The sequence below is a fragment of the Zalophus californianus genome, chromosome 9 (assembly GCF_009762305.2).
Source record: "Zalophus californianus isolate mZalCal1 chromosome 9, mZalCal1.pri.v2, whole genome shotgun sequence".
Lineage (NCBI taxonomy): Eukaryota > Metazoa > Chordata > Mammalia > Carnivora > Otariidae > Zalophus > Zalophus californianus.
Window position 1 is genome coordinate 41,874,756 of NC_045603.1, and position 22,134 is coordinate 41,896,889.

The window sequence follows — 22,134 nt, forward strand, 5'->3', positions numbered from 1 at the left end:
AAAAACAAAACAAACCTCAGTAAGAAGTTTATAAATGTTTAACTTTTATTGGGTGTTAATTCTATGTCAGGTATCATGTTAAGCAACTTACTGTTGTTTAAACGTTCACAACAAAATTGGGATGAAAATCGGGGCTGTTTGACTCCAAAGCTGCACTTCTTAACAACTAGGCTACAATGCCTTAAAAATCAACCAAATGAAGATAAGAGGGGATGAAGAAAAAGGAACTTTAACTGAAAGTTTAGCATGGTTCATGATCAGTGACCAGGACCACCCATTTATTGTAATTAAATTAGACTGATTAACTGCATTATGCGTTTTGAGGGTCTAAGAGGAGTCAATGTGAAAAACTAAAATGGTATCTTCAGGTCAGTCACCTTCTAACCCTTTGTCTCATTTTATTTTCTTCATAGCTCTTTTACTTATTTATATCTAAAATTATTTCAGGGGCACCTGGGTGGCTCAGTCAGTTAAGCGTCTGACTCTTGGTTTTGGCTCGGGTCGTGATCTCAGCCCCACATCAGGCTCTGGGCTCAGTGTGGAGTCTGCTTGAGATCCTCTTCCTCTCCCTAAGCGCCCCCCCCCCCCCCCCCAACTTGCTCCGGTTCTCTCTATTAAAATAAATAAATAAAATCTTAAAAAATAAAATTATTTCATTACTGTCTGTCTCATGACTTACCTCACTAAAACATAAAGTTCCGGTAATACCAAGAAACTTGTTTTTCTTATTCAAAGTTGTATTTCCAATGTCTTAAGTTGTTCACAACATATATTTGGGACTATCCCAAATGAATGTATAAATGACCTTCCCTTGACTTAAATGGTAGAGTTTTAGATTTACAAACAATGGTTTAAAAGATTATATTAAAAGACATACACTATTAGCAATTTACTAGTGTTTCATTTCTTAGATTGGCTAAGATACACTGGAAGAAGGGAAGGAGAAAGTGGACAAAGGAGCTGGAGGAGGAGGCTGAAGAAAAGGGGAAAGAATATAAACTGGTAATGATAAGCCCTTAAATATGGGGGTGAGGGTTGAAGCATCAGAAATTAGGAGCCTTAGACTAGTGACTCAAATTGATGAGGCCTCCTGGAGTGGGAGAGAAATTATCATGAAGGCTAACTTCTCAATTTGATCTCAGAAGTTCTACAACCGCAAAGATTTAAAGAAAGGAGGTGAAAGTAATTTAGGTCACTTCTAGTATGCTAATTACCTCGCATTGTGCATAGCTTTAATTAGAATAAAATAATCTTGAGGTTTCCATTGAAATTAGTGCCAAGTGTATGTACATTTTGGGCACTCGTCTACCTAGTTTATGTCTTGTGGATTCTTCATGAGGAGTCATTACAGATATTATAATTACTTGTTAACTTCACATCATTGTCGAATACAGAGAGTAGGCTGAAAAAAACCCAAAAGAATCACATATGAAGAAACCAAAGTAAGTGGGTACACTGAGGTATCTGTAGCTTAGAATGGGAAAGGCAACTAATTTTAATGAGGTTGGGGATGCAAGAAGAAAATCTAGATCCTTTAAAATGGAATACAATTGTTAAACGTGAGCATTACAATAGATGACTCCAGGCAGTTTGAAATTTAAAGGAATGAGCATGTAGAGAAGAGGTTCTCAAACTTTTTGGCCTCAAGACCCCTTTACACTCTAAAACTTAGGGACGCCAGAGAACTATCCTGTGCATTCTAGGTCCTGATATTTAGTGTATCAGAAATAAGAAATTTTAAAAGTATTTATTATTCATCTAAAAACAATAAATCAATTAAATATTAACATAAAATAATCTTTTATATGAAAAGTAAATTTCCAAAACAAAAAAATTAAGTAGAGTGGCATTGTCTTACGTTTTTGCAAATCTCCTTAATGTCTGGTTTAACTGCAGATGACTGGATTTTATTATCTGCTTCCTTTTTCAAATGTTTCCGTATCACATGTCATGTAGTCTCCGGAAAACTCCACTGTACACTTGTGAGAGAATGAGAATGCAAAAGGCAAATAACGTTTTAATATTATTATGGAAATACTTTCGACTTCCCCCTTTAAAGGGTCTGGGGACCACACTTTGAGGACCACTGTTTTAAGAGTTAACATCAGTCGATCCAGCATCAGTTGAAAAACAGCCATGATGTTTCACAGGCCTGAGGATTTACATAAAATTTATTTTTTCAGCAAGATGAAACAACAGTGTCCTCATTATAAAGCATTCAGAGAATAAACAAACATTGCCATTTTCATCCATCAAAAGAACTTAAATAGAAATGAGGGATCGACGTTAGGTAAAAGGATGGAGGGGTAGGGATGAGGAGGCAGCCCCGGAAGCCACTGAGACCCACCAAGTTAGGAGACGCAAAACCTGCAAAAGACGCCGCCAAGGTGGTCAGGAGGAAAGAACCGTTGTTCTTAGGGGAAAATATGGGCGGGGAGGGAAAATGGTTACCGGGGACCGGGGAGTTGGAGGAATTCGGCCGGGATAAGGACAAGCGGTAGCTGCCCCACCCCGCCCTCACGCCTCCCTGCCACCAGGCCGAAGAGGACAAGGTGGGCCAGGGGCGAGGCGAGCGGGTCAGGAGCTTCCCGGGAACCTAACGGGTTGTGATTTCTTTTCATGTGCAGCGGGGAGAGAAGAGATGGCGCGGCGCGTAGCAGGGGGCGGGAGGCGGGAACCCTAGGACCCCAAGCGCTGCGCGGAGGGTGTGGAGGTCTTCGGGGAAGAAGGACAGTTCTGTTGCTAGGCAACTGTCCTGGGCCCGCCTCCCGCTCGCGTTGCTAGGAGACGGCAAGGCCTGGGGGGGGCGGCGGAGCGGGCCCTACGTGCTGACGCTAATTGTATATGAGCGCAAGCGGCGGGCTCTCGGGTCTTTTTTTAGCGCCATCTGCTCGCGGCGCCGCTCCTGCTCCTCCGCCGCCGCCCTGAGTCACTGCCTGCGCAGCTCCGACCGCCTGGCTCCCCGTGCTAGCCACCGGTAACGGATGGGGGTCTGAAAGGAAAGGGGAACGCAGAGTCGGTCAGGCGGCCTGCGCGGAGGGAAGGGACGGGGGAAATGAGAGTGGGGGCCGCTGGCCTTCGGGGCCTCCCGGGTCGTCCAGTGAGGCCGGAGCCTGAGCCGTCCGCGGAGTTTCGTCCCCGTAGCCTGAGAGGGCCTCCGGGATTGGCTGGCGCTTTACTCGGGAACGGCTGAGGGACGCGGGGTTCGGTGCGGCCTGCGAGGCCCGGGGTCCGTGCTAGTGTGCGCCCGAGGTTCCCTGAGCCCCACCGGCTTCTACGCGCGGACGGGAGCGAGGCCGCGGTTTCACCTCCCGGTCCACAGCGGCTGTCTCCTTAGGGCGCCCGGGGTGCGGGCCGGGTTCAGGGGCGCAGCCCCACCGCTTCCTCGACGCCCCCGCTTCCTGAAAAATAATCCCCGGAGGGAGGCCGCTGGGGGATGGAGAGAACGGCGGAGGCTGCGAATTCCGATGGGAGGGAGGGGATGTGTAGGGACGAGGCCTGGAGGGGGCGGGGAGGCTGCGAGGCTCCTGGGCTCTCCGCCCACTGGAGGCGGCGACGGGCTGGGAGGGGAAACCCCGGCGGCTTCCCTAGACACGTGGCCGCCGCCTGGGCTTGACTGGAGACCGAGGTCTGGGTTGTCCTCACTTCACTGAGAGTTGTAGGGATGGTGGGATTTGGAAATTAACGGTAAATAAGGACTAGCCTTTGGCTTTCAAACTCCTACCTGCTTCTCTTTGGTCTTAAATCTTTTTATTGGTACCAGAGGAAAGTATGAATGTTAGGAGATGGGTGGTGAAGCATGGCCTCTATTGCTAGGATTTTAAAGCATTAACGCTTGTAAAGGGGGTCGTGTTAGTTGTTACTAACACATGATTGTTTTGTGTACCTCCAGTACAGTTAGAATTTAGATGGGTGTCTTGACCCAGGATTTCATTATTTGGGGAGAATTGAATCCTAATTAATCTAATCCTGTAAACGGCTTTAAGATGAAAATAAACGATTTGGCCTGAATGTCTTTAATTCTGTTAGGACTTCTTTCACATTCTTACAAATTGGTTCCTTTATTGAATTTCCCAGAATAGATTACTTAACTAGTTGTTTTGTTTTTAAGATGAGTGGGGGCTGGGTGGAGGAAAGTATGGGTGGAAATGAGGCATTAATGTACACTTAATGGGCCAAGTTTGTAGCCTGTTGTCTTGTCAATGCCCCTACTACTCATAAAAGGAGGCAGAGAAGGGAGCCTGGGGAATGCGGTCTTGTTTGGGAGGTCTAGGCTTTGAGAGTACAGAAAGAATGAACCCAGCACGTAATGTCCTCAAGGAGCCCCTATTTTAGATCATCGCTGTCTTAAAAAGGATTAGTAATTAGTTCTGTAAGGACTGCCCTTTAAATCTCCTAACACTGCCTGGTTTCAGAAGAGCTGTAAAACGGAATTTGCTGTTTTTTGGAAATAGGTAGCCTCAAAATATCTTTTAAAATTAATATTTAAGCCCTATTTTCTTGTCAGCCTACATTAACACTTCTGTACTTACTTTACTTAGGAAGTAATACACGTTACCTTTGGATAAGGGGAAAATCTATATAGAATAACTTGTTTAAACTGTTGAGGTAAATAAGGTTTACTGTGATCTTCTGGTATGTCTCATGCTTGTTGGAAGTTGTTCAAATTAAGTAAAAATTTAAAAAAATTAAGAGTTCAAATTAATGGTCCAAATCTAAAATGTGCAATTTAATTTACTTCTAAGAAGACTGGTCCTTTGGAGGATAGATAGAATCAAACATTGGTCATGAAACCTTGACTTCATAGAGTATCGTATCAGGTCAGTGTTACGTTAATTTGATAAATACAACTTTAAAAGATTTCATACCAGTTTGAAAAATCTGTAAATTTTATCTGTTGCAAAGTACCTATTTTTGATATTGGGCCTATTGACAAAAATATGAAGCTAATGCTAAATGTGGCATATGACTGTTCTTGTCCTCTAGAGATTTAAAAAAACAACCAAAACCCAGCACTTTTACCAGAATTAATTTAATCCAAAATGCTATTGGTCATTTTATTACTTATTCAGTTTGCCTATATTGTCTCCAGGTTACTAACTGGATTCTAAACCCCCAAAATTATATTAAAAACAGCCTTTTTGTAGGAAAAGGGGCTAAAGGAGGCAAAATCTGTTTGACTTCAAAGGGTGAAGAAATCAAAATCAAATACTACATCTTCGCTCATTTTTTAGTTGGTTCTAAGTTTGAAATGTTAAAATAAGATTAGAGAGGATGAATCCTGATCAGTTTTGAAAACTGACAATCAGTCCCATTCAGATCCTCAAGTCTAATCAAACCTGTAATTATTTGTGTTACTTGATTCTTTGAGTAAATATTTTAGCATCTATTTGGACATAACAAGAGCAAAACAAGCATATTGGTTAGCTAGATATAAAATGTTAAATTGTGGTGAATGCTGTAAAGAAAAAGCGGGGGACAGAGTAGTATTTATAACATTCTTTACATGAAGGACCTGTTTAATGGTGATTTTAAGTGGCATTTCATACTGATTTCATCTGAGTAAGAAGTCCTCCTTGCTGGGCAGAATAGGGTTTAGAAAGGTGAGCGTTGTTGCTTTCACCCATCCTTGTAAGTTGTTTAGTACATTGATACCAGACCACTAGATCACATTACTGCACTTGCCATCCGAAGTGGCCTCTGTACTTTCGGTTACCAACTCTGCCTTTTATGCTACATGATTTGATACATTTTTGTTTGTTCAAAAATTTTGTACCTTTTAATTTTTATTGGGAAAAGGGGCTGTAATTTGAAGAGCGTATTAATTACATTTAATTAACCTATTACATTTAATTAATTACACTTATTTTCTAAGGTAAAGGGTACAGAAGAACATAACAGGAGTAAATAATGTAAAGAGCACAAATTACTCTATGTTATTAACTAATTTAATGCTCCTAGAAGTAGGTAGTATCAGCATTTTAATGTGGAAACTGAAATACAGAGCAGTTAAAGGACTTCTCCAATAACTGAGCAATGATGAGTTATGATGAGGCTTTTGTATTTTTTTTAACTCTATGCTAAAAACATTTTTTTAATGTTGGAGATTTAAAAGTCTGTACCTCTGGTGAAAGAAATCGGAATTTACATTGTTTAGGTATGTGGCTCTTAAGTCACATTTTGTGGCCCTGGGAAAACTTTTCATTAACTTTTTTTTTTAATTTTGTTATGTTAATCACCTTACATTACATCATTAGTTTTTGATGTAGTATTCTATGATTCATTGTTTGCATATAACACCCAGTGCTCCATTCAGTAAGTGCCCTCTTTAATACCCATCACCAGGCTAACCCATCCCCCCCACCCCCCTCCCCTCTAGAACCCTCTGTTTTTCAGAGTCCATAGTCCCTCATAGTTCGTCTCTCCCTCCGATATCCCCCCCTTCATTTTTCCCTTCCTACTATTTTTTTTTTTAACATATAATGTATGTTCAGAGGTACAGGTCTGTGACTCAACAGTCTTAAAAAATTCACAGCGCTCACCATAGCACATACCCTCCCCAGTGTCTATCTCCCAGCCACCCGGTAGTTCCCTTGATTTAAACTGTTATGCTATACATCAGGTTGGAATTCAGAAGCATACTTGCTTGGGTTCCACTGCGCTCTAAGGAAAAGCAACAGTATTTATGGTCAGGGAGTCTTCTTCCAATATGGAATTTGTTTATGTATAGTTGAGTGATGGCTCCTAAGCTTTTTGTCTGGGGTGGGTGGGTGTGTGTGTAATTCCCCTCCCCCTCATGTGAATAAATTGGTTTTGTTTGTTACTGCTGGTTGAATTTTCAACGGATTTTCACTCCAACCCAGGTATGTTTATGTGCTTTTGGATGAGATGATAATCTAGATAATGAGCTCCCTTGGATTAGAAGGTATGTGGTGTTCTCAAATAGGGGTCCATTTTGCTTGGGACTCTTAAGAAGTCAGTTCCAAGTTGGCTATTGACACCCCAGAATTGAAAAAGTGAGCGTAAAGAATAGGATATTCTAACTATGAGGTTGTGTTGGAGCCAAATAAAGTATTGAGCCCCTGGACCACTGAAAACATTATTAATAGAACAGCAGTGTCTTAAAAATAGATTTGCTTAATTTGGCGGGAGATGTGAGGTCTCAGGTAAAGGGAAATCTTGTCTTTGGGTTATTATTGGTTCCCTTGAACTCTAAAACATTTGTAATTTTTAATGACTGGTTGTTTCCCCACGAAGTAAGTCATTTTATGTAAAATAATATCAGCTAGTGTATTACTGTATAATCTATGTAATAGTAGGCTGATAGAGCAGGTACTTTGGTTTTTGGGATGATAGTGGACTCCACATGGGTTTTGGAAGTCATATTTTAATTACTAGGTTCTTACCATTTGTGTGTTGCTGAGCAAGTTGCTTAGTATTTTATCTGCAGATAGGAGGAAAGCCTATAATAGTCCCTTACTGAGTAGGCTTCATAAATGTTAGCTTTCTTCTCATTAGTTCTCCGGAGAACTTACTCAGAGTCAGGTTTTCTGGAATGGTGGGAAGCTTTCGATAACACATGTCTGGACATCTAACTACTACAAGAGCACAAAATATAATCAGTTTGTGGTTTAATTCGGTGACTTGTTTCCACTTCTTCAGTGGAAGATTTCTTTTTGTGTACAAGTTCTCAGGTTTAAGATTTGCCTTCAGTCACATTATGAATCATGTCTTTGAGATCTTCTGTACATTACATATACTGGGTAATGAATTCACTCTTTTATTATAGAGTGACCTTTTTATTTCTAGTAATGCTTATCCTTAAACTATTTTTTGATGTTAATACAGTGATACCAGCTTTCTTTTGGTTAGGGCTATATTTTACTTGGAAACTATATATCTTTATGTTATAGATACCTTTCTTATAAATGGGATGTAGTTGGATTTTCTTAAATCCTGCCTGACACTTTTTAGTGGGAGCCTTTAGTTGATTTACCTTCACCGTTGACTTAATGTTGTGGTAGTTTTAATTTTTTAACGCACTACGCGGTGATACTTAAAAATGTTTATTTAGATATATGCAGTTATCCTTTTTGCCCCTCATTTCTTCTTGGAAATTAGTTCTTCTATTTGGGATCACTTGCCTTCTGCCTGAAGAATATACTTAATAGAATTTATTAGAGTGCTGGAGGCGTTTTTTCCAGAAAACCTGTTTCACATTCGTTCTTAGAAGATGTTTTAATTGGGTATAATATTCTAAGATCCTTGGCTATTTTCAGCACATTGAAGACTCTCTTGTCTTTTGGTGTCTATTGAAGAGAAGATAGCTGTCTTTTATAGCTTTAACCTGAGTCTTTTCTCTGTGATTTTCAGGTGACTTCTTTGTCTTTAATGTCTTGCCTTTTCACTGATATATCTAAGTGTAGGTTTCTTTTTTATTTATTCTGATTGGGATTTGTAGGGCTAACTCCCATCAGTTCTGGTGGGATTTGTAGGGCTATCTTCCATCAGTTCTGGAAAATTCTTAGCTTTTGATTTTTTTTTTCAAATATTTTGTGCATTCTCTCCTCTAACTCCTAGAACTTGTATTAAATCTTTGTTAGACTCTATTGTATCCTCAAATATCTTTTAACATTAGTGTTTTCTCTCTTTTAGTCTCTGCCATATTTTGAAAGATTATTCTAAGCTTGCATCCCTCGCTTAATTATCTTTCCAGCTGTGTTTAGTCTGCTGATAAACCTGCTCATTTGTTTGATTTACATTATTTTTATTTCTCGAAGTTCTATTTCTTTGCTAAATTTGTTGTATCACCTTTAACAGATGGCTGTTCTTTGCAGATCTTCTGCAGACACTGTATTTTCAAACTCAGTAAGCGTGGTTGTCATTTGTCAGTGTTTATGTTTATAAATTTACAGTACTTTTGACAATATTTAAGTCTTTGGGACAGATTTTTGTTGTATTTCTGTTGCCCTTATTGCTCTTGAAAACTACTTGTATAAATTATTTGAGGTCTAGGATGAAGGTGCCTTTCACATTTGGATATGTAGGTGCTTAGGAACACTATCAGGCAGACCATTTTAAGCTCATGGCTTGAGGTTTTGGGACAACACTGATCAGTGATTTCTAGTTTATTTGTCCAAGAGAACTGGTTTATTATCCCTGAGAATATAGCACTTGGGGGTTCCTGCTTAATGTGGAGGGTTGCTGTAAAGATTTCCCATCTTGGATAGGTCTGGGGCTTTTGATTTTACCTCGGTAGTTAAAACCTTGCTTTTAAGATTTTAGCAAATATTTATTTTGGACTTGAAATTATTTTATGCAGAGTTGGTTTGCATAATTTAGTTTGTCACTACCAGGAACGGAAATTCTTCATATCTCTTAGAAAGCAATTTCATGTCTGATAAATAAAAATTCTCATTGGTTTTATTTAATGTTGAGTGCAGTAAAAAACAAAAACAGAAAACTAATGGAGGTATTAACTGAAATCTGTGTTTTCTCAGTGTGATCTGATTGTCTGAGAACCACGTGCCTCAGGGGCTGGGTTTCTTGTTTAGAATGGAGATTTTTGGGTCCACTCTCAGACCTCTTGTTTCAGAATCTGGGCATGGGAATTAATCTCTCTCTTTTAAATGAACTTACTTGTAATTTTAGATTTATAGAAAAGTTGTAAAGATAACTGCTGGAGAGTTCCCATGTGCCCCTTACCCAGTTTTCCTTAATGTTAACATTTAACGTTATCATGGCACATTTACTGGTTAGTCTATACATTTTAACAGTCATCTCAGCTAATTATTTTGCAGAAATATTGACCCTGTGCTAAGATAATTAAAAACAGAACTAAAAAGCTTGTTTATTTGAATGTTCAGTAGTTATCAAACACAAGTTAAGTCTCTTATGAATTTGCGTCTTAACAAGAGCAATCCAGTGAAGAAACAGGTTTTTTGTATTTTTGTAGATGGTGAATAAGACCAGAAGTTGTTTGCCTGAGCTAGATTTTTACAAAGCTGGTGTCAACCCAAATGATCTGACTACAAAATTAGGCCTGCTTTAAAAAACGGAAGTGTGTATAGCCAAGAAATCTAATTTAGCTAGAGTGGGCAGGGCAGATTGGAGAGGGTATCTCTGAAGAAGTAAATGCCATCCTGTTCTGTCTTGAATCATCTTTAATAAAGAGTCAAAAGAATTTTATATAAGAGTTTGAATTCTAAATGTGACCCCATGAAATGGACAGGGAAGGTCGCAGTGTAGCCTTTCTTCTGAGTACATGTTAAAATGTTAGAAAAATCTGAATTTAAAAGTTTTGGCGGGAGTTATTTTTGATAATTGCTGGACTTACTAGACTGTGTTCAACCGAGCAAGTTCCAAAACGTTAGCAAAATGTACTTGTATATGGGAAAGCCAAATAATGCAGAATGAAATGTAAGTTCTCATTTCTCCCAGTCTTTTCTTACAGGTGATTACTATTAGGTTTCTGGTGTATCTGTACAGAAATGCCTTATTCGTAAAGTATGTGCATGAGCATGCATGTTCATATATGTATATGAAGGATGCAAAGATGTGGCAGAATATATATATATATATATATATATATATATATATATATATATATTACTGTCCAGATTGGATTTTGCCATAAGCCCTGTGCTTTTTCATATCTGCTTCATTTTTTGCTGCAAAGCATTTCATTGTATGCACATTCCATGCTAATACTGAATTTATTTTTGATGAGATAAGTACTTGTAGTTGCTCTCTCTCTGTATAAGCTTTATGTATTACTGCTCTGAAGGATGCAATGCAGCGATTGGCAAAAGCACATATAATCCCTGTAATATGAATCTTGTGCTGTGATTAGTTGGGAAAGATAGAGCTTAGTCAAATAATCACACTAATTTGTAATTACAAACTTGAGACATCTTACGATGGAAAGAAATGGGGCTTTATAGGTGTGTATAACCAAGAAATCTTATTTAGCCAGAATGTACAGGTTGGAGAAGCCTCTCTGAAAAAGTAAAGCTTTGAGCTAAGAGCCAAAGGTTATGTTAACTGAATTTTGGAAGAACCTTCTAGGCAAACATGAAAAGCATAAGCCTTTAGATTCATAGTATTTTTTTTCATGTTAGAGGCTCACAAGTGAATATAACTAAAGCTGGAGATACACACATTTAAGGTTTTTGATACTACTATGGCCAAATTAGTCTCCAGAGAGAAAATAGTTTATAGGAACACAAGCCACATTTAAGAATGCATGTTCACCACCGTTTTCCCTTCATTGAAAGAAGAACCTTGCTGATTTGATAGACAAACTAGAATTCCACTTGCATTTCTTTGATGATTAAGATTCAGTATTTTTATTTTTGAATTAATATTCATAATTGTTCGCTAAGTATTTTGTTAATTTTGTAAATTACCCAGCATCACCAGAAAAATTTATCAGTGCTATTAGAAATTATTTAAAGCAAAAAAAAATATTTAAAGTAGAATAGGATACATTATTAGGAAGAAATATTTTCTTCACAATTTGTTCAAAGGATGCATGTTAGATCAGTAATAATATTCCACATATTAGCACTTGACTGCTGAAATCAGTAACTCTTCTTAACTATTCAAGTAATAATCATATAAAACATGTTGAGATGAGGAATGACATCTTGTAGCATTCTGAGAGTTACTAATAGTCTGTGGTTTTAATTACTAAAAGATAAAAGCTTAATTTTAATGTGGGATCCTAAGCTTGATTTAGATTATTTTTTTTGGTAGTCTGTGCATTCATTATATGTGGCATTAGTCATTTTCCTGCCTGAATATAACACGTTTTACCTTCAGTTTTCTTTTTCTAAAAGCAGTATTTTCTAAGTCAATACTAATCTATCTATAGTGGGAAAGAATTTAGGATATTCTCCAGATCAGTTCTAACAGTATTGATGTCAGGTAACCAAGTTTGTTGACAATATGACAGCATATCCAGGGTAACCTGGGGGTGTGGTCCTTACCTGTGATAAAACATGTACATTTGAAGAGATGGGGAAGGTTTACTTGATATAGATTGGGACCCAGAGCTTTAAAACTGTCATTAAGTTGCTTAAAGGACTGACATTTGGTAGGATTATTAAACTTTTTAGAAAGATCTCCAGAGGCATAATGGTGGCAGATTTTGGCTTTTTAACATGAATTTGGTAAGAATTAATACTGGTAAAAATGAAGTGGGTTCTGTGAGGTACTAAGTAGTCTAAAAATTTAAGCAAAAATTGACCATTTGTAGTTGTTAAAGGAATTTGAATAACTCTTGTATTGTTCCTTTTCTGTGATACTAGCATACATCAGATTCTTTACCAGTAGTGCTATTATGAAAAAATGTCCTTACATGGTAGATTCTAAAAGCCTAGTAATAACTTGCTTATTTTTAGCAGTATCCTCTGAAAAATTACTTCGGGGGCTAGTATGAAAGTCCATATACATGTGCCACGATTTTTCTTCTTAACATTGTTGTGTTTTTAATGGGGGTATACATTCCTCTGTGTGATGATTCTCAGTGTGTTACTGATTTAAAGGGTTTGGGCATCAAATATTTTTAATGGTTTTAAATACATTATACATGTATATTTTGTTAACACTGACATTTCTCTCCATAGATATTTGGAATTCTTACAACATGGCAGACATTGACAAGTAAGTGCTAGATAGTTGGTTTTTTTGTTTGTTTTTTTTCTTTTCCCAGAGATTTGGCTTCACTTTGTTCTGTGATGTAATTAATAGTCATAATAACATATTATAAAAATGTATGGTAAAGACTGATGCTTAGTACCTGCTGTTAGAATAGTTGGGTACAGTGTATCCAAGATAAAATATAGTATATATAATCATTGTCTTAAATACAGTAAACCATTTGCCAGTGTTTATTCTTAGAAATGTGCTGAGCACAGTAATGAATCAGAAATATTTGCAGAATTCATTTTTACCATACATGTATGGTAATTACTACTTCCATATTAGGATGTCATACATACAAGATAAAAAGTATATGAAATCTATATGTAGAGTTTAAAGAGTAATAGGATACTTATAATTTATGAGTTTTTAAAAGTAAAACATTACTATTAGAAGCCCAGTGTCCCTCTTCTCCATTGCATCCTCCAACTTTCCTCTCCAGACGTGTAAGCACTGTCTTGGCATTTGTCTAAATTATTCCTTTTTTTTTTTTTAAGAGTTTTAACACCTGCACATTAAACAGTGTTTAATTTTGAAAATCTGAATAGCAGTCACAAACTTAGCTGTGTTTAAAAAGAAAAGCAGTATTACCACTATCAGTTGAAGTCTCTAAGGTAGGAAAAAAAACCAAAAAACAAAAAGATTATCTGGGTCACAGTCTAGCTTCAACTTTCCTGAAGAATTTATTGGGCAAGGTCATACACTCTAGAAAGATCAGTTTAATGAAGTTGACTTCTGGCAGGGTTCTAGTGTGGATGGATGTTTTGCAGAAATACGGTAAGGGAGAATGGGTGAGCTGCATTGTTTGTTACTTATGATTTCACACAACTTAGGGGTAGGTTAAAACAACACTTGGACATGGATTTAGGGGTACGATACGACCATCCGCAGGTTGTAGGCAGCAGAGCATGGAGGTGGGAAGGCAGGAAAATTTAGCACAGGGGCATCACATTCAAGTACATAGAAGAATTTGGCTAATTCTTCCATGCTTAAAAAGAATGGGAGCAAGTATTTTAGTGATAATGGTTTTCAAAGTGATTGCCTCCTTTATTACTGCTCCAATCTGGATTGCTTAACCTTGATTATATAGCTATCATTGTGGTTCTATTTTATTATCTTCCTGGGGTTTCCTTTTGCTGCTTCTCTTGGGTTTGCTATTTGCTGTATCCCATGTAATTTTCTTTTTTGGTTCTTTAATACTTTCTTGGAAGAGTACAAGGGAAACAAATTATTTTGAGATAAATGACTGAAAATGACAATTCTATCCTTATGTTTGATAGTTTGAGTGTAGAATTCTCATTTGGGAATCCTCTTTCTTCAGAATTTTGAAGGCATTGCTTCATTACCACCTGGCTTCCAATATTGCTGTGTTGAAGTTCAAAGTCATTATAATTCTTGATCATTGTATGTGACACTTTTTGTTTTAAACATATATATTTCTGGAAGCACTCTGGCTTCAGAGTTCTGAAATTTTCACATTGTTTATATGTATTTTTAAAATTTCTTGTGTTAGGCATTCAGTGGTGGGCCCTTTCAGTCTGGCAACTCGATGGCTTTCAGTTCTGGGGAATATTCTTGACTTATTTTGTTGATTGTCTTATTTCCGTTTTCTCTTTCTGGACCTCCTATTATGTTATATGTTGAACTTGTTCTTCTAATTATCTTTTGTCTTATTTTCCATCTTTATCTCTTTGCTCTTCTTTCTGGGCAAAGCTGAAGAAATTTTATCTTTCAGCTCTTGTATTGAGTTTCTGAATTTCTGTTGTATAGTTTTCAGGAGTGTCTTTATTCTCTGTTCCTGTTTTTTATAGCATCTTGTTCCTATTTCATTGATTGTAATGTCTTTTCTCTGAATTGTAATATCTTTTCTCTGGATGTTTTTTCCCCTGTATGTTTGCTCTTAAATTTTTCTTTCCCCTATTTGTTTTTGTTTCCATGTAAAAGCATTTTCTCAAATAGGAGGTAATACTTGGTTGTCTGCTCACTAAGATTGGGGTGGGGGAGAACATGCAGTTGAGAGATGTTTAAGAAAAAAGTTGATTAGAGAATTTGAGTGTTGTGGGGTGGAGGGAGGCCTTTAATTTAGATTGTAATGTAAGGTCATCAGGGAGCTTGTTTATTGTGAGAATCCCCATTGTCAGAAGGATGTTTTTTTTCTGGGCTGGTCAGATACCCCAAGGAAGAGTATCTGGGTAAAGATCTGGCTTTCAGTGTTGTGGAATCCAAATTGGGAAAAGGTGGCCAGGGAAGGGTCTCTCCATTACATTCAACATTCTAGCGTGATACAGTCCTTATATCTGAGAGACTTTGGGCTGTATCTGTGGTCTTATAGTCTGAGCTCTTAGTTTAACCCTTTCCAAAGAAGAAACTGCTATGCTGCTGGATTGAGGGAGAGAATCTTGGGGATTTAACTGCTTTATCGGTTTTTGTTTAGTCCTCCCTATTTTCTCCCCCAGCCCAAATTCCAGGAGTGTCCTTTTTGATTCTGTGTTTGGTCTAGTTTTCAGCTTTTCCGACTGTTAGATTTCAGTTCTCAATGACGTTGCTGTTGCTGCTCTTGTCTTCCTGTCCTTTAATGTTTGTCTGTTTAAAAAACCCTTTTATCGTAATTTTAGTAGAGATTTTGGAAGGATTACGATCAGAGGAGTATGTGCAATCTGCCATCTTAACCTTGAAACTTCATTTTGTTTTAAACTTAAAAAAAAGAATAAATTGGTTGTGACCGCTTGATTCCCCACCATCCCCTTATTTAATTTTAGATGGCTGTCAGCTCTAGGAGGGTGGGAGGGAGGGAGGATTCTTGCTCCTTAAAGCAGGAGTCAGCAGACTTTCTGTATAAATGACCTGATTATAAATATTTTAGGCATTTGGGGCCATATAGTCTCTGTTGCAGTTACTCAACTCTGCTGTTGTAGTGTGAAAGCAGCCATAGACAGTACATAAACTTACGTGGCTGTGTTCCAATAAAGTTTTATTTACAAAAATAGTGGGCTGTATTTGACCATGTGACATAGTCTGTGGACCCCTGTTTTAAAGCCTACATCTAAAGATGTAGATGTTCATTAAATGATTAAAATCACACTGGAGGAACAGCTGTGCTATGTGATCTTTAGTTAATGGCCCTTAAATCTAAGTATGCTTAAGTTTATACTAAATCAAAGATAATTTCAGAAACAGTCTATTGTTTCTGACGGGAAGGCTGAGTTTTTTCTCCTTAGTTTAGAGGAACATAAATTTTGCTGGCAGAATACAGTTGACCCTTTCTGTATTTGTTCTTATATGAGAATTAGATAGTATTTGTCTCTATATGAAAGTTAATTCTTCAGATGCTGTTTCTAAACATAAACGTGACTAAATGTGTAAACCAAATACTAAAATGTAAAATCACACAAGGAATTATATGAAGACCTATATGTTGACTTAGATAACCTTATTTTCCCTTTTTAATTCTCATTGTAATTTCATGTGCAAAAACTAGATTTTTAAGATGAAATGGGGAGAGTGTTATCTTACTACTTTTTTCCTTTCAATGGTGCCATCCTCCTGGCTTTGCTCTCAGTATGAAGTAGACTCAGGTCTTCTTAACTTTTTGCCCATCTCCACTATGAAGTAAAGAAAAAGGAGGAAAGTCCAAAGATAGTGAGTACAGGCTGATGTGATTGCCCCATAGCCATCAGGGATCCAGGATCCTTGTTCTTCCAAACTCCCTTCGTTCTGTTGACTTTCATTCTCTAGGATGCCTCCTGGTCCAGCATGGCTGTTGGAACTCTAGTCATCACATCCCTATTCTATGAAGGGAGCAAGATCAAAAAGGCCTCCCAGCTGTCCACTGTCCTATAAAGGAGGCTTACTCAAAATTCTATACATTTTGCTTTTTTAACTCACCACCCAGAGTTACATAACCACACCTAGCTAAAAGGTAGGCTGGGAAATGTAGATTTTTAAAAGCTTGGTATGTTGCCATCTCATATAAAATCAGGGTGCTGTTACCAAGAAGAGTGAAAGCAGTGGATATTGGGTAAAGAGCACATACTTCCTGACCTCACGTTCCTGGAACCAACACTGTCAAACCACATTTTTAAAGCTTGGTTGGAATAGAGGGGCCCCTGCTGGCTCAGTTGGTGGAGCGTGCAACTCTTGATCTTGGGGTGTTACATTCTTAGTTTGAGCCCCACATTGGGTTTAGAGATTACTTAAAAATAAAATCTTGGGGGAAAATGAGCTTAAAATGGAAATTTTATATTTGACCATGTGCTTTTAAATGAAATTTTACGTACTTCCAGTTTGTGCTTGTTTATATATGAAGTTAGAAAGAAAACTGAATTACCTTTGGAATTTTCCTATTTCATATTTTTGAAAGAGGCATATTAACCTAGAAAATGAATTGAAGTTTTTTATAATTTTTTATCTATTTTTTGGTAATTGGTACATTTGAACCTTGGTGTGATACTATGATATTGTAGCAAAGAACAGTCTGAACTTGATCAAGATTTGGATGATGTTGAAGAAGTAGAAGAAGAAGAAACTGGTGAAGAAACAAAAATCAAAGGTATTACTTTAAATTACTTCAGGAGCCAGTGATTGCTGGCACATGTCTTCTAGAGGGTAGTAACAAATACTGTTCCCTTTTGGATCCTTGTCTAGACACTTTACCCATGCGACCATACCTCTAGTTCAGTAACAATTTGTGTATGTTTGGGGTGGGGGGAAGAAAGGAGGGGAAGAGGGAGATGGAGATAGAGTGGTAATAAGGGAGGAAGGTATGAATATAGTTAGTGACCTATCAGAAGTTACTCTGTATGCCTTCTAATGCTGGAGTGACATGGCATAACTGTGTCAAACAGCTGCCCATGAGTTTTGTCTGAATTTAGAAATGTTACAGGTGTTGGTGGGAGTTGTTTTTGGTGGTCGTTCTAAACAGCTTAGAGTTACTGGAAATATTCAGTATTTCATATGTAGAAAACATTTGTGTATTTCAACCTTTTTTAATCCTTCCCAACCAGATGACAAAAAAGACATTTATTAAATGTAAACAAAAATCACTCATACTTTTTTTTAGCAAATAATTGTAAAGGGTGAGGTGTAGTGATGGTAGGGGGGGAATTGTACTGCTTTAGGTTATGCCCTATAGGTATGGGCTAAGAATATTAAAGTACTAGATGACTGAACTTTCTATTGTTAAGTCAGAGGGAGGTTAATTGTGAAAAGACTACTGAACTTTAGCTTCAGCTTTCATCTTGCAGCATTGTCTTAAAAGATACAGAGGTCGGTATCCTTAGTGGCCAGTATTGACATTTCTAAAGGCATGTTGGTTATCATAACTGTACATCATCCAGTAATCAAATTAATATTAGGAATTGACCTTTAAAAACATAACTGGGAAAATTCATGTCATTTTTGTGTAATGTCTGTTGACGAGGAGATGATAATAGCAAAATAATTTGTTTTGCCTAAATCTGGTTTTGGATTGAGTATAATTTTTAGACACCATTAACAACCACGTTTTGTTTGGCTTTAGTTACAACCTTGATTGTCTCAACTATTAACTTTCTCTATTCTGATAAACAGAAATATACTATACTATAAACATCAAACAAACATTTAGGTTACTCCACAGTCTTTCTCCCAGGGTGGAAACTGTCACTGTACTTCCGATAATGTGTTATCTGCCTTCAGAGTGTTAGCTAGAGTCATAGGTAGGCATCTGGGTGAAGCTTTGAGCTTCTTAAAAATGTAAGGTGGATGAAACACAAGACAGTAGGAAGAGAAAGGATATTTATTGTTAATAGTAGTTGTGGCAATGGTCTTCAGAAATGGCGTGTGTTAAGATCATTAGGAATCTGAACTTTTCCTGAATGTCAGGTTTTCCTAGAGTGGATTTTCCTCAGCTTGCTGCCCATCTCTACTCAGACCAATGAATTATGGGCTAGTCAGGAAACCTTCATGATTGGATTGTCCTATTAAAATAGCATAATATATTTTCATAAAATCCTTTCGATGCCCTTTTTTTTTTTTAAGCGCGTCAGCTGACTGTTCAGATGATGCAAAATCCTCAGATTCTTGCAGCCCTTCAAGAAAGACTTGATGGTCTGGTAGAAACACCAACAGGATACATTGAAAGGTACAAGTTCTTCTTTTCTGTAGTCCTTATTTAGCCTTCTGTAACCAACATTGCAGGTGTATCTTTTTAAGACCATCTAGGACTTAGATATGTAATAGTGGAAAGCTAATGTCTGTTAGTATCTAGTATAGGATTTTTGGGAATTTAAAAATTTTGCTGAGTACCACCAATTTAGAGTTGGTGTTTTGAAGTTTGACTCCTCTCCACAGGAAAAGTACACTGATCTTAACCATTTCTGAGATTTGTTTGGAGGTTTGCTAGAAATGCACAGAATTAGAAGAAATACAGATTTCTTACTTATTTCACTGGTCCTATGAATCATTTGCAATAGCCCGTATATCTTATTCTGCTTATAATTGTTATGATTTTAAGAGCCATCCATGTTGCTATCTGTATGTAATCTCTCATCAGTAGTTTTTAGCTTCTGAATGTTGTCACTAACAGTGATTTGTGTCCACCATGTTTTATTACATGCTTTTTTTAATACGCTTTTTCTTTGATGGGTATCTTGATTGCTTCTAAGCTCCATCAACACAAATTCCGTTGTAATGGTCCTCTTTTAGCATGCCTTCTTAAAGAACTGTAAGAATTTTGGGGGGATATGTATTTACTGGTGGGATTGTTAGTTACAGGGTATGCAAGCTTTTAGTACTTCTCAGCTTGCTTTCTAGAATGACTGTGTCCAATGCATGAAGGCAACCTTCATCCTTGTATCTCTGCCAGCAGTTGGCATCATTCAGCTTTATGGGTTTTTTGTTTTTACCAATCTAAGAGGTGCAGGCTTATTTTGTTTTATTTGTACTTTTGTTGTCTAATGAGTTTTGAGCTTTTCTTCATCATTGTGAGCCTTTTAGGTTGCTCTCATTGTCCCTTTTCCTACTGGGGTTTACTGTCTTGTTTTGCAGGAGTTTTTGTATATTGAAGGTGTTAATCTCTTACCAGTTTTAGACTTTGTAAGTAATCTATTGTCATTTTTATTAACTTTATCCATAGCATTCTCCATTAAACAGAAGTCCTTAATTTTTGTTTTAAGTTTTTTGACCTGTGGTTTATTCTTTCAAGTTCAGAAGTCCTTCCTAGTTCCTTCTGCATTTCCTGTTGACTAGTTCTTTCATCTTTAGGTCTTTAATAAACCCTCTTGAGGCCACCTTTGTATTTAGCTATGCATCAGGGGTTTTTTTTTGTTGGTTTTTTTTTTAGTGAGCTTATTTTTATAACACTTCACTAAACAGTTCATTATTTCCTCATTTATTTGTGATACCACCTTTATTGCATATCAGTTTCTTATAAACACCTATGTTTGTCTTTGAGCAGCACTCTTTTTAATATGGCTTTTTAGTATGTCTTAATATCTAGCAGGGTGATAATTTAATCTTTCTATTAATTTGTTTCTCCCTGTAATAGCTTGCTTTCTTCTACCCTTCCCCCCTCCCCTATGGAATACACTCTTAAGATTGGCCTAATTATATGTAGACCTTTATCCCACATATGGTTGATAGTAAGTTTAGAGGGGTTTTCACAAAACAAAACAGCCCCCCCCCCGCACTAAAATTTTGATAGGAGTTACATTGAATCTATTGATTAACATGGATAGGGGATTTTTCTTTTAATGTAAAATTGTCTCATCCATATCCTTGTATTTATTGAAATCATACTCTCTTTTATTACAAAATTTTTCTCATAGTCTATTCTTGGTTAATTCCTGTATACTTTAGTTCTGTTGCTATTGTGGATAGTATCTTTTTTTTATTTGTATTATCAGGTTGGCTGTTGTTGATGTAGAGAAGAGTGCTATTGATTTATTTTCATTTTTTATTTCTTTTGCTGTTGATCTTGTATCCAGAAACCTTGCTACACTTACTATAGTAATTTTTTCTTCTCCCAAAGGCAGAAGATCTTGTCTGCAAATAATGGCAGTTTGAGCTCTAATCTTTCACATTACAGCACACCAAGTTTATTTGTATTTCATTATAACATTGGCCAGGACTTTCAGTACTGTGTTAAACAATTAGCATTAAACATGAGCATCTTTATCTTATTTCTAGTCCTAACCAGGAATGGATATAAAATCTTGGCATTAAACTTGGTGTCTGCTTAGATTTATTATGACCTTTTTTTCTGTATGTATTCAGACAGTCTTTTGACTTTTTCTTCGACTCTGTTAAGTACATACTAAATATATTTTTGGAAACATGATACTAAACTAGCCTTGCATTCCTGGAATAAATTTAATCATATATTATTACAGTTAAGTCAAGTAGTTAATATCTTTTTCAAGGTCCTTATTTGTTAGTGAAATGTACTTGAATATGTGTGCCTGTGTGTGTGTGTGTATGTATATGCATGTGTGCATGTATGTACAATATAGAAACTTCCATGGGATGGTAATTCCATGCCCTGGTTTTAGAGTCAAGATTTCAGCTGCTTAATGAATAAACAGGGTTGCTTTACTTTTCCCCGTTTTCAAAGCAATTTGTATAGGATAGGAATTCACTGTTCCTTGAACAGTTGGTAGAACTCTTCTAAAAATGGACTTTGGCCTTTGGAGTTTGAGAACCCTTCATTTGGATTTGCTCCATTCCCCTCCAGTTTCTTGAATTGAGGCTTTGTTCATTTGATTTTTTTAAAAATTATCTTTTATGGCCTTAATATTTGTTTTTCTAAATGTTCTATGAAAGTTAAGTGTGAAGATCTATATGTTGAAATTAGTAGCCTAGATTTATTAATTGTGTTGTTCAGGTTCTCTTATTTCTGCTTATTGACTGACCGCTTGATCTAACAGTTTCTGGGTAGAAGTGTTAGAAATTTCCACTTAAATCTGTTTCTCCCTGTAATTCTATTGGTTACAGATTAATATATTTTGAAGCTGTATTATTAGCTGTGTGTGATGTATGTGTCTTGTCCCTTAGTCCCTGTTTACCAGTGTGGTGTCCTCTCTGGTGGTGGTGGTGGTGGTGTAAATTGTTCTGTCTGGTATTAGGATAGCTGTTGCAGCTTGCTTTTGGTTTTTATTTACCTGGCATGTCTTTTTTCCATTCTTGTATCTTATCTCTAGTATGGAAGCTTGCTTCTTCATTAGTGATTTTAAACTCTGCCTCCCTTGAAAGCAGTATTGTTTTTGGACTTAATTGCTATTTTATAATTTATTGTACTTTGTTTCTTTTCTCTTTTTTTGCTTTTCATTAAATAAATGAAGTTGTCTTCTGGTATCAAAGTTACTGCATTCTGTTGTTACTATGTTAAATGGGCTCATAACCTAATACCTAAGTTTATTTACCCATATTGATTTCTTAAATTTAGTGATGTCT

The 22,134-nt window shown here is 37.0% G+C and overlaps 1 protein-coding gene and 1 long non-coding RNA gene across 7 annotated transcripts in view; one reads left to right on the plus strand and one right to left on the minus strand.

Annotated features, from left to right (window-relative positions):
• Positions 1-1,099: 1,099 nt before the first annotated feature.
• On the minus strand, positions 1,100-2,693 carry LOC113922923. Its single transcript, XR_003520112.2, has 3 exons — positions 2,348-2,693; positions 1,859-1,979; positions 1,100-1,402 (listed from the first exon to the last, which is right to left on the minus strand). It is a non-coding gene; the product is annotated as an uncharacterized LOC113922923 (long non-coding RNA).
• Positions 2,694-2,840: 147 nt separating this feature from the next.
• NAP1L1 (nucleosome assembly protein 1 like 1) overlaps positions 2,841-22,134 on the plus strand; it is a 32,672-nt gene continuing 13,378 nt past the window's right edge. For 5 of the 6 annotated variants that reach the window (XM_027595322.2, XM_027595323.2, XM_027595324.2 and 2 more), the window contains exons 1-4: positions 2,841-2,977; positions 12,630-12,666; positions 17,169-17,254; positions 18,724-18,826. In XM_027595322.2, coding sequence (XP_027451123.1) covers positions 12,650-12,666; positions 17,169-17,254; positions 18,724-18,826 — 206 coding nt within the window. In that variant the 5' untranslated portion in view covers positions 2,841-2,977; positions 12,630-12,649. The remainder of the gene's footprint in view (positions 2,978-12,629; positions 12,667-17,168; positions 17,255-18,723; positions 18,827-22,134) is intronic. The other variant, XM_027595327.2, reaches the window with a different exon arrangement.